This window comes from Equus przewalskii, chromosome 7 (assembly GCF_037783145.1).
Source record: "Equus przewalskii isolate Varuska chromosome 7, EquPr2, whole genome shotgun sequence".
Taxonomy (NCBI): Eukaryota; Metazoa; Chordata; class Mammalia; order Perissodactyla; family Equidae; genus Equus; species Equus przewalskii.
This window is the reverse complement of record NC_091837.1, coordinates 28092879-28105520: the sequence shown is the minus strand read 5'-3', so window position 1 is coordinate 28105520 and position 12642 is coordinate 28092879. Positions and strand designations below refer to the sequence as shown.

At 46.2% G+C, this 12642-nt stretch overlaps 1 protein-coding gene across 5 annotated transcripts in view; it reads right to left on the bottom strand.

Annotated features, from left to right (window-relative positions):
• GLT1D1 (glycosyltransferase 1 domain containing 1) overlaps positions 1–12642 on the bottom strand; it is a 100920-nt gene that overhangs the window by 14298 nt on the left and 73980 nt on the right. For 3 of the 5 annotated variants that reach the window (XM_070627300.1, XM_070627301.1, XM_070627302.1), the window contains 3 exons: positions 12317–12360; positions 10806–10926; positions 4035–4133 (listed from right to left, as the gene is read on the bottom strand). In XM_070627300.1, coding sequence (XP_070483401.1) covers positions 4035–4133; positions 10806–10926; positions 12317–12360 — 264 coding nt within the window. Of the gene's footprint in view, positions 1–2493; positions 2627–4034; positions 4134–10805; positions 10927–12316; positions 12361–12642 lie in introns of all 5 variants that reach the window. The other 2 variants (XR_011541893.1, XR_011541892.1) reach the window with 1 other exon arrangement.

The following is a 12642-nucleotide window of genomic DNA, read 5'->3' as shown; positions in this document are numbered from 1 at the left end:
ACACAGCTAGACAGTGAAACTGCTGGAACTAAAATCAAGACTCCTAAATTCCAACTTAGAGTGGCTTCTCATTTCCAAAGACTCCTAAATTCCAACTTAGAGTGGCTTCTCATCTCACAACAAGGCAAAACGGGGAGCAACGGCCTGGTGTCAGAAAGTACTGCCCGATGGGGACAACCACCGAGAATGGGCCCCGCTTTCAGGGAACAAGTCACGTTTCTATTCCTGCTCTTGGTTTAGCTCTATAAACAGGTTCACAAAATAAACAACAGGATGAGGGATGCTCTTTAACCACCATTCATAGCCTTCAGGCAAAATGTATGTAAAATTCGTTTTCTGTTTCGGAAAGCAGATACGTGGAGTCTGAAATGGGAATGGACCATGCTGAACAACCGATGACATCGTCTCTCTGTATCAGCTCCTTTATCATCGCAAGTAGGGGATAAAGGCCAAGCAGAACTGCTAACTCCAGGTTTAGCACGGCTGTGAACGCTTCACGGTGAAATATATATATATATATATATATATATATCTATGTTCACCTCACAAGGCTGGCATCTGGCATACGAGTCTCTTCTTAGTAAGTGAAATGCTGCTTCTAAAACATATTTGAAATAAATCTTGCAAACATCGGCAACTAGTTAATTCCGTCTGAGTTAGGCAACCAGTGGTTACTTTCACCTGCGTTCCTTAGTTGAGAGGGATGTAACCACAGTCACCGACTGCTCTAAAATGCATCCTCGTGTCTGAAGCAGCAGCTCCCACCCTGTGCTGGGCGGAGTCTGGTCGCAACTGTAAAGAAGACAAAACACAGCCGCGTGCGACATCCGTGTCTAGCGCACTTGCTCAAAGTGTGTTAAGAAACACAGCCTCTCCCGACACGAAACCTAAAGCGTTCTATTTTCTTTTTTTAACATCCTTTGTAAAACTAATGTCAAAGTGTTGGAATCAAAATAAGTCCTCGACTTAGCTTTGTGAGTGCTGTGGACTGTCGGCTAGCTCACAGGAATCCAGGCACTGGCAGAAATTACTTGAACGTATCAGAGATATTAGAGTTATCTGCAAATATTAAAAGGAATACCTTACGAGAAGCTGTATGAAACCAGGACAGCCAAACTGCCTTCCTCCTCCTGTTCAGCCTCATACCCCCATTTATAAGTGACTGCTTTTCAGACATTCACCAATAAAGCTATAGTGCTCTGAAATTGAACTATAAAATAAATAGACATAGTATTTGGGGAGATGAAAATAAAACCACTTTGCCAGGGTGGAGACAATATTCTCCGACCTAAAGCTTGGCTAGCATTGATTTCGAGAGATCTGGAAAGCAGTAAAAAGCAATAAGCCTTTGTCTAGAGAATCAACGGCAATTACTAGAAACTCTTCATATTCTGGTATTGTTTCGGCTTCTAGGTGTTAGCATCAAAAGGAAAGGCATTAGGGACGTATGCCTTTTGCTAGACAATCATCTGGACCCTGCTCCTGCTGGCTGCTTCCAGGGGAGCCAAGGCACCTGTGTTGTACTGATTGGGGCCTGACTCCCAGCAAGGTCCCCTCCCCGCCCCGAAGCTGACTGCATCTTGTTTGTGCAACTCCGTGATGAGCAGAGAGTGAAGACGGGTGACCCATCACTCTACTAAGGGAAAAGGATTGCTTGCCTCAATCTGCGATTAAACATCTGCTGTAGGAAATCTGGAAAACTGAATTTTCAAATATTTGGGTTGACTATAATTTTTACATATAAATCCTGATATTTCTGACTATAACATGTGCTTTAATAAAGACGATGGTAAGTTGAACCTAATTTTTAAATCTAAAGACTTAGACATCACAAGGAGAATTCCTTTTCCTTTTCTTCTTGTTGTGTTTATATGAGAAGATGGGTGTTAGCTGAACCTTCTGTGGTCATTTCACAGCTTATGTAAATCAAACCATCGTGCCGTATGCCCTAAGCTTACAGAGTGATGTATGTCAGTTACTTCTCAATAAAACTGCAAGAAAATCTTCAGACTCAGAGAACAAAGGAGAGGTCCAAGGTTTTCCTCACCACCTGCAGGACCTAGGCCGCAGTGATGCCTCTCCTTTGGGTGAGAATGGGTGTCCAGAGCTTTGACCAAGGGCCCCGCACCCAGCTTGGCCCTGAATGTCAGCTCACTCGGCCCACATCACTCCTCTGAGAGGCAGCAGTTATAACTGGCCCACTTGTCCAGAGGAGAAAATAGAGCTTGGAGACTCGGGCCAAGGGCATATGTCCCACACATGGTCCCCAGGGGCTCAAATGCAGGCAGACACACAGGGACGCATCCTCGGACCCTCGGCATCTTCCACACCAGTAAACCCCTTTACACACATCCCGGGAGGTCCCGGAACACACATGTGCCGCAGGTGTCACTGGGCACACCAACTGTGCCACTGTCAGCTGCACCGTCCTTGTTTTACTTTCAGATAAATGTGTATGTCCGTGTCCAGACACGAGTCCCGCCTATTCTGTACCCTGTTCTGAGGGATTCCAAGGGATCAGATGCACGGCCGTCTTCTGAACACCAGTGGATGTTCTAGAAAGAGAGGACTGTATTTGAAGATCAACTGCTTTAGAAATCAGAAATCTACACTGCACCTAAAGAAACTGGAAAAAGAACAAACAAAGCCCAAAATCAGTAGAAGGAAGGAAATAAATCAATCAGAGCAGAAATAAATGAAATAGAGACTAAAAAACAAGAGAAAAAAATCAATGAAAGCAAGAGCTGCTTCTCTGAGAAGATAAACAAAATTGACAAACCCTTAGCTAGACTCACCAAGAAAAGAAGAGAGAAGGCTCAAATTAAATCAGAAATGAAAGAGGAGAAATTACAATGGACACCTCAGAAATACAAAGAATTACAAGAGAATACTATGAAAAGCTATACGCCAACAAATTGGAGGATCTAGAGGAAATTGATAAATTATTAGACTCATACAACCTTCCAAAACTGAATCAAGAAGAAATAGAGAATCTGAATAGACCAATCACCAGTAAGGAGATTGAAACAATAATCAAAAACCTCCCAAAAAGTAAAAGTCCAGGAGCAGACGGCTTCCCTGGTGAATTCTACCAAACATTCAAAGAAGACTGAACACCCATCCTTCTCAAACTCTTCCAAAAAATTGAGGAGAAGGGGAGGCTTTCTAACTCATTCTACGAAGCCAACGTTATCCTGATACCAAAACCAGACAAGGACAACACAAAAAAAGAAAATTACAGACCAATATCACTGATGAACATTGATGCAAAAATCCTCAACAAAATACTAGCAAATCAAATACAACAAAAAATCCTCAACAAAATACTAGCAAATCAAATACAACAATACATTAAAAAGATAATACATCATGATCAAATGGGATTCACTCCAGAGATGCAGGGATGGTTCAACATCCGCAAATCAATCAATGTGATATACCACATTAGCAAAAGGAAGAATAGAAATCAATAAAAAAAAAAGAGGGGGCCGACCTGTGGCCGAGTGGTTAAGTTCTGGCGCTCGCACTTCGTTGGGCCAGGGTTTCACCAGTTTGGATCCTGGGCACAGACATGGCACAGCTCATCAGGCCATGCTGAGGTGGCATCCCACATGCCACAACTAGAAGGACCCACAACTAAAAATACACAACTATGTACCAGGGGTCTTTGGGGAGAAAAAGGAAAAATAAAATCTTTAAAAAAAGAAACTGTCTCTTTAAAAAAAAAAAGAAAGAAATCAGAAATCTGAGCATCTAAGAGGTGAAGTGACTTGCTCAAGGTCCCGATGCTCACTGGCTGCAGAATGAGAACCAGAACTCAGGTCTTCTGTTTCCTGAAAGGTCTTAGGTTTCTTCTGGTGGCACATCTAGGAGGCTGCCCACGTGATAAGAGTAGACCCTCCGCTTCCTACGGGGCTTATACCGATTATAAGAGGAAGACGGCGCTAACCGAGAGAGAAGCAAATCCCAGACTCTGAATCAAACGCAGACGGGAACACTGCGGACAAGCTGAACCCAGGGAAACGGCTCCTTACCTGAGGCTCTGAAAAGAGTAACCCCGTAACTCCATGTTCCACCACGGCTGCATTCCCAGGGATGTTCCTCGCCAAAACCGGCACCTCCAAATCCATGGCCTGAAGGATGGAAGAGGAAAGAAGACAGGTTGAGCAGTCATTTTAAGAGCTTCTCTGGTGAGAAGAGCCAACTTGCAGGAAGATAAATTCCTGTGCTAACTGGACCTCTGGCACCTCACAAAAAACACCGCTTGCCAAAATGATACCCAGCCTAAACACTGGGTTTCCAAACTGCATAATGCATTTTAATTACTTACTGTATTTGCAAGTTCTGGAAAACTACACACTGCAGGAGTTTGTCTGACATAATTACTGCCATGTCACAAAGAAGCCCTCTCTCCAAATGTTCATTTGACACCTCTTCAGTGACAGCTTGGAGTATACATTTTTAATTACCATCATTATTTTCCTTAATGAGTGATTTTCTTCCAACACAAGTGGGATGAAGGCTTGGAGCACCGAGCACGTCTCTTTGGCGTGCAGACGAGAGGAAGAAGGCATGTGATCTAGCATTCCAATTATTCACCGAGCAGGCTTTCCATTCCCAGAGGTCTGGGGTCAGCCAGCACGTGGCACCCTGTAGCCCAGCACAGCCCAGCATCGAGACCTCAAAAAGATGCCCGAGAGCACAGCATTCAGGGTGGCCCTCTCCTGCCAGGAAGGCTGCATTTTTCTGGATCTCTTCCTACACTTTGGGGGAGCTGGACCCAGAAGGGTCTAGAGTTAGGACAGCTCTCCCGAGGTCTCTGTCAGACTCCTACATGGAATCTCCTCTGGCTATTCTACCTCGGCCAATCCAGCTTCTATGTGGCAGGTGCCCTCTGGCAGTAAGAGGGACATCCCTTCACAGCTTGGTGTCGAGGCAGGACTGGCTTCCATGCCCAGCAAACCAATAACCTGGCTTTTACTATACACAAGTATGTTTTAGGTACCATGATTCTGCCTGCGGGATCCAATCTCACATAATAAAAACCTGGTCACGCAGGGGTGACATATGTTTTTCAGAAATGTAACATTACCCAATCCCAGCGGCTTAGTATATTGCAGAGGGAAGTTCTATGACACCAAGGACTTCATATGACATGCAGACTGCCAACGCCCAAGTGCCCAGAGCAGCTGCGACACACAGCAAGCGCTCAGCGAATACTTGGGGAGCAAGTATCCCGGAAGCATCTGTACATAAATTACTAATAAGTCAGTGCTGTTCACACTGTGGTCATCTCATCGCTAGCAGTTGTCTGGGTGGCTCACCTGGTTTTCTGGCTCTCTCCATCTTCCCAGTTCACTTTGAGTTTAAGATTCAGGCCCTAGAAAATGTAGGAAAGCCGGGAACACCCTTCATCTCTGCCCCTCTGACACTATTCTGTTCCCAACGTCTGGGAAAGTGGTAGAGCTGGTTTGAACCATGGACCAGAGCCACCCAGTTCATCCCCAGCTGCTTTCCTGAAACAGCGATGAGTCTCTCTCTGTCAGGTTCTCTTGTCGGCGCTTCATGACCATAGAAAGTCTCTAAGTCATGATTTTCCACTTTGATCTTGTAGGGTAACGACTGGGGATCTTTGAGCGTCACTGCACTCAGCAGCAAGGCAACTTAACAGCACAGGTGAAAGGTGACCCGCGACGAGCTCATCTCAACGGAGGGGCACGGTGCTTTACGAACTCACTGGGGGGCCACTCGGGTCTGACACACCGCAGGTACAATCTGGCATTTCAGAAAAGGGCCCAGGGCCAGGAGTCAAGAGCCTTGGCCGCGAGCTGGCGGGGGGGGCTCTGCCCTGGGCTAACACAGTGGGTCTCAACCTCACTGTGATCACAGTCAGTTGGAGGGACGGAGTAAAATTTCCATGTCTGGGCCCCAACTCCCCCATGCCATCCCACCCCACGACTCTAAGGCAGTTGGCCTGGGGCGGGGGGCGGGGAGGCGGGGATCAGGCATTCCCGAAAGTTCCTCACATGATTCTAGTGTACAGCCAGGAGCAAGAACCACTGGGCCAGCAGGTGCACTGACACACAGCACTGGACCTCTTCCTGGGCCCCAATTTTTCATCGGGAATGAGGAACTAAACTTCCCCCTCCAGAGTACGTGGAAAGTTCAGATGTTATTTTGCACAAACACCACGGATGTGGTTTGTGGCCGAAGCTGATGAGGACACTGACTATGTGAGTTACAAGGTCATAATATAATTACGGTGCATGAGTCCATAAGGCATGTGTTCGTGCTGTCTGAAGGCTTCTTTCTCTGCTTGTCCAGCTCATTAAACGAGCACAACACACTGAGATCTCATTTCCAGGCATTTGTCGCCCAGCTGCAGAATCCTCCACGTGGATGAGAGCTTCAAGATCATCTCATCTCATCCCACCATCTCATTTGAGAGCAGAGGCTGGGACAGAGGCTGTCGACACTCGGGGCACAGGACTAGCCCTGTTTGCACTTCCTCTCTTCCAGGCGGCCCCTGCAGCATTTTCAAATTCAAATGGTGCATTTATCCACTGAAGGAGGTTAAGCACCTGTGTATTTGTGGAGAACCTGCGGCAGACGCATAGATTGAGAGGAGACAGCTATGGAAATAGGTGTAGAGATAGATAAAGACACAAATGTAGATATATAAAACTAGCGATCTGAGATCACAGAACTGGCCCATCCTGAGGGATGGCAGAGTTCACCTCCCTGTCTCCAGCAAAGAGGACCTTATCACCCTCCTGTTGCACAGACTCACCTGTGCACAACTCGACCAGCACTCACCACGCACCCCTCATACGTGTCAGGCCACGTGCCCGAGACTTGTCCAGTTGTTGTCCACTCATTCAACGAACATTTGCTACCGACCTGCAGACGGCAAGACTCAGGAGGTTTGGGTGATGGGACCAGGCATTTAAAGGGGAGCCAGAGAGGTGGTATTGTGTAGTAGTCGAGCTTTGCTCGATCCAATTAATATTATTAATTATTAATGGCACTCAGCTAGACTTTGGGGAGGACCCAAGGTTGCAGAGGACACGTTCCTTGCCTTCAAGGAAAACTGCAGTTCAGTAGAAAAGATGAAACACAATCTGGGTTGAGAAGTTGTGAAGGGACCTGAGGGAGAAGATAAGTAAATGTACTCTGATGGTTGTATATTCACAAGAAACTGATTGTGAAGTTCCCTCTTTAAAAACAAGCTGTCTTAAAGAAAGCAGACGTCTGAAGAATGAGTAAGAGAATCAAAATGCTATTTCCATATAGCCAAGACATGGTATTAATGACTCTGACACTTGATTCTTAAGTCACTTTCTTAAGGTGTGAAGTCACCTCCTCAAGTCTGAAGTTATCTCTTTAAGAAAGGCAAAGTCCCGGGAGAGGACGATGGTGCGGGGTTGGTCCTTGAAGTGTCTCATGCTCCCGGTGTTGGGCAATGCCACGTGCATCTTCTGTACACGTTCTATTAGTGAGCAGAGAGAGACGAAAGCTGAGTCGGGTGTGAACTTGGAGCAGAGAGTTCAAACCTGGTATTGGGGGCTCCACCTGGGGACTGGGAGTGACAGGTCAGAGTAGGAGGCAGCCAGCACCTGGCTGGGCTCACAGCACTTGATTTCCTTTTTCTTGGATGAGCTCTTCGACCTTTTTAAACCTCTGTAGCTGGTTCCCCATCTTCAGCAGGGCTGACAAAGGTTTCCAGAGACACTGCCTCAACCCTACCCTGTGGAGCAGGCTGGAGAAACACACCTGCCAGGCCCCATGCCAAACCAGTAAAGCAGACCCTGAAGGGTGGGCATCGTCTCCTGGATTCACAGTTTTTAAGCTTCTGAGGGAATTCCGATGCACACTCTAGGTGGAAAACCTTTGTGTCCTGATTGTCTTGCACAGACGTTTGCTTGCGTTTCAAGGGCCCTGACTGAGGAATGTGCCCACTACAGTGATCATGGTCTGTTCGCTGGGGCTGGGGCTGGTCTGAGGGTCCCACTGGCAGATCCACACAGTGCATTCGGATCTTACATCATTGGGGTTAGAGTGCTTCTCTGTGGGAATGCCAATGGCATTTTGGGTACAACTCTTTGATGCAAAAGACTGTTCCACATCTTGAAAATACATCACATCTCTGCAGTCCCCATGCCTCCAAACGCAATTCCAGCAGCATCACCCTAACTGTGACAACTCAAAAAGCCCTTCACTGCTCCAAGTAGGAAAGCCCGGTACTCTCTCCCTCCCCACATATACACTCTGCAACTAGTCAAAGTCAAATGACTCATAGTCACAGTTGTGCTTGAAAAGCCCTTAAACGAATCTTCAGTCTCTAGAGCCTGGCCTGGAAGCAAAGAGCCCAGGAATTATCTTCTTATTGCTCTTTGCTTTAGAATATGGCCCTCCTTTCCCCTGGGCAATGGAAACTGTGACTCGGAGGGTAGAGTATGTGTGTGTGTGTGTGTGTGTGTGCGCGCGCGCGCGTGCGTGCGTGCTTGTGTGTGTGTGTGCATGTGTGTGTGTGTGTCTGTGTTCTGGGGGAAAGAGAGCCTAATCACAAAGACTGAGGTAACAAAATACTTGTCTTGTATTCTTTTAATTTAACTCTGTGCAGAATTCAACTCCATAACAAGCCCAAACTTGAGACAACGGATTCCTTGCAAGAATGTTCACCCTACTGCCCACATATGCAGCTGAAGTTTGGTTTTTGGAGTTTATCAGTAAGAAATATGTTTTAGCAAACGGGATTTGTATATGCTTCCATGAGAAAATAAAGCTAATTTGGAAAGGTCGAAAGATCCCTTCCCCCAAAGTGACAGCATTCATTCCACGATTAACCACCCTAGTGATGTGAATCGATTCTAATGAGCTGCCCGCTCACCACTCCTCTAAAATCAGTTCCATTCAAAACCCTCAGCCCAAAGGTTATTTTGGAGTTTTCAGAAGGAACACAACATCAACATTTTAAGGCAGTCAGAATTGCTAACAGCTGCCTTTCCTTTGAAGTAAATGAGATTTGACAGCAATTCATCTGCGATGAAATGCTGCGTGTGCTACTTATCAAATCATTCCCGAATTCTACTTTACCTTTTCTTAAGACGTTGAGGGGGAGAATGTATATTTACATACAAAGGAGCAATTCAGCAACAGCTCAAGGATTGGTACTGTAAGAATGTCTATTTTTAAAGCTAATATGAAGAGTAAAATGCCTTGCTCCAATGACTGTAGTTGGAAGCTGACTTTAAACCACCATGGAGATTAATGCTAATCATTAAGCTTAGACTGAGGTGTTGACGTCTGGCTGAAGACGAACATGTCACAGATGGACGTGATGTGCTCTGAGAGCATCCCAGGCCTGGAGTCAGAGACGTGGGTGTACAGCTTCTAGTCCCACCCCAACACTTGGTCTTGTCTTTGCTTTTTGCTTTTTTAGATGATGCAACATTTAAAAAAATATTAGGCATACAACATCAGTCATTTCTTGAGGGAGAATTATTTTTGTCCTGCTTTAGTTATTTACCATGTTCTCTGAAACACTAAGGCTCACAAATTGTACCTTTGCCAGTAAATTCAACTAGTGTCCAAAGGAATAAATGGAGATTACAAATACTTATCATAAAATAACAGCATCACTCTAAGTAGACATTGAAATAAGAAACCCACGTAGCGAGAAAGAGAATGTGAAACCTGATTCCGAGCCCTGGAGGACAATGGCCATGCGTTCCCTTTTCTACAGCAGGTTTTATCCCGTGCTTGTCAATCAGTAGTTATGCATGTCTGTTGTGTGTGACACGTGTGTTGAGAACTATAAGAGATATCATGGATGCTATAGCTTGCAATTTAACCATATGAAGAAAATGCAATATTGATTGTCAGTTGTGACAGGAGCTAACAGAATCCACCCTTTGCTAAGACCATTCTTCAAAAGGAATCGGGGAGGCAGTGACCTACCAACAAAATAAGAGGAAAATCCTTTTACGTTAGACACACACTGGTGATTACGTCAACTACCAAGAGGCAGTTAAGACGTTCTGGTAAAATACCCCATCCCGTAAAACGCTCAATTGAAGAGAAGAGATTGCAAGGGGACTTTGAGGTTAGAATAAGTCGTTCTACAGAAGAGCTGACACGGTCAAGCCAGAGCTGGCCCAGAGTTCAAGAGCAGAGGCTTCTTACTCCAGCCTCTCCCGTAAAACACAGATGCCTCGACAATGGACTGCAGAGTTGTGCTGGGATGTGCACGTTTAGCCCAAGTAGATTAAATGATTTTATGGAGCTGAACGCTAGATGAAAAGCTTAGATCTACCCTCATCCCCACCCCCAGGCCCCCTCCCCTGCTGTGTCTGTAATATGCCCCCACATCCCCGGCCACACGCAGAACTCCAACCCTTTCTCATCCCCTAAATTCCAGGATTACAAGACATCCTGAAAAGAGGGAGAAGTCAAGAAAAAGGCTTCTTGCAAAACATGCCTCCATCCTAGATCCTGTCTCAACCTTTCATAACCTCAACTGCCTCCCCATTGAAGCTATCTAGTGGGTCAGAGAAGCAATGTTAACCTAGATTTACCTTACTTTGTGGCTGGCAAGTAGAAATGGCAATGAGAAATGAAATGATATTTTTAAGTCCCAGACAGAACTTAAAAACTACTTTTGAATTCCCAAGGAAACGCTGTCGGGCTCTTTCGGGGTTGAGAAGTGCAGAACTTTATTGACAAAGACGCCTCCTCCATAAACAAGAAAAGGAGTGATGGACGCTTTCCTGTTCCCACTTTCAGGACTCACGTTAGGTAACTACCTCCAGAATGGCAGCTGACATGCCTTCAGAGACGGAGCTGTTCACCACCACGAAGCAACTCTTCATCACTGCGTGGAGATCCCCCTGAGGCATCTCTCCGATCAGGCGCACCCCAGCGGTCCTGAAACAACACGGGGCAGGGAGAGGGTTTCCACGGCTGCCAACCGGACGGGGAGGGGGCTGGGGGAAGGAGATGACAATTTGGGAGAAACACCCTAGCTCGAGTAGGAAGCATTACTGATGAAGGGTTCAGTACAGACAACTATATTGGGTGAGAATCTACCTCCCGTCCCTGACAAGGGAGGGAGGAAGCCTGTTAACACCTCTGCTTTCACTTTGAATGCACGTGATGAAGGCAAACATGCAGCCCAGACCCTGGGAGACAGTCTTTGCAATTTTCTCTGCATGATTTAGAAACCAACCTTTTCCCGAATAACTTTTAAAGACAGTAGCAGAGACAATAATAGACATATAATAAACAGAAAGAAACAGAACTACTAAAATATAATGCAACCAATGTTCCCACCACCCAGAGTTGATAAGATTTTGTGACATAGGTTTTGTCTTCTCTGTCCCCCACCCTTCTCATGATTTTGACACATATCCTCTCACCTAATTGGTTAAACTTTTACATATGTGCATTCTGCATCCATGAGCAATAAAAAGACACCTGATTATACACGGGGATCAAATCAGTACTTCCCAGCCCCCTTTGCAGGCGGGGTGGCCAGTGAGGCGAAGACAGGGATGGTGAGGAAATCACCTAAAAGGGGGCTGACCCAAATGGGAGATGATCCTTCTGAGCCTCACCCTCGCCCTTTCCCCTCTCCTCACTTAAAATGCAGAATGTGATGGGTGGAGCCCTACAGCCACCTTGTCACCTTAAGGATGGAGGCCACAGGTGAGGGACAGCTGGACAGAGAGATAGGAGCCCAAGTCCCTGAGTCTCACCTGGTCCTTGACCAACGACGTCAGATTTGTCTATGGGAACAATTAAGCCCCAGCGTGTTTAAGCCAGTGTTGTTGGGTCTCTGTTACTGGCAGATGAATGCAATTTATAACAAATACTCCGACAAATTGCTCTCCAAAAGGTGGTGGCAACTCCCGCCCTCACCAGCAGAGTATGAGAGGGGTGTGGTTTTCCTCTACCCTTCCAAACCCTTGGTCTTTTAAGTCTTTTCAGTTTTTGCCAATCAGCAAAAATTATGATCTCAAGGTGGTTTTCACTGGCGTTTCCCTGAACTAGCGAGCTGGACATCTTTTCACCAGCGTGTCCACTCTGCCGCTCACTAGGGAATTGCTCACGCTCCCGGTACATCCATTTCCTAGCCTGTGAGTGGGGAAAGGGACAGTGCGAGGCTCTCATGAGCTCCCGGGGAGATGAACTGAGTCTGTGAAGCGCTCGGGCAGCGCCTGGGACACGGGGAGTCCTGGACAAACAGGGGACTGAGTTACTGGTGGGGCACTAGGTTTCCTCTCCTGCAAAACACCTGTTCGCTAGCTACACTTACCTCCTTACTTTAGCTTTTACTTCCCTTGTAAACACTGGATCAACCTGAAAAGAGACAAAAATAGATTTTAGGAGAAGCCTGAAATGAGCCTAAGTCTCAAGAGAATGGCTTATCCTGGCAGCAGAGCTCCGAACAGCTCGGAAGGAAGAAACCAAATCAAATAAGAAATGAGTCCAGCTACTACACAATAATAATAAGGAAGATAGAAGGACTTGAGAGAAGGGTCAAAGAAATATGCATATGCTCCTGTTTGCTGTTTGGCCTGCAAGGTAAGAGCCTAGTCAAATCCCAGAGCCCTTACCCAACTCAAGGTCCTGAAACAAGTC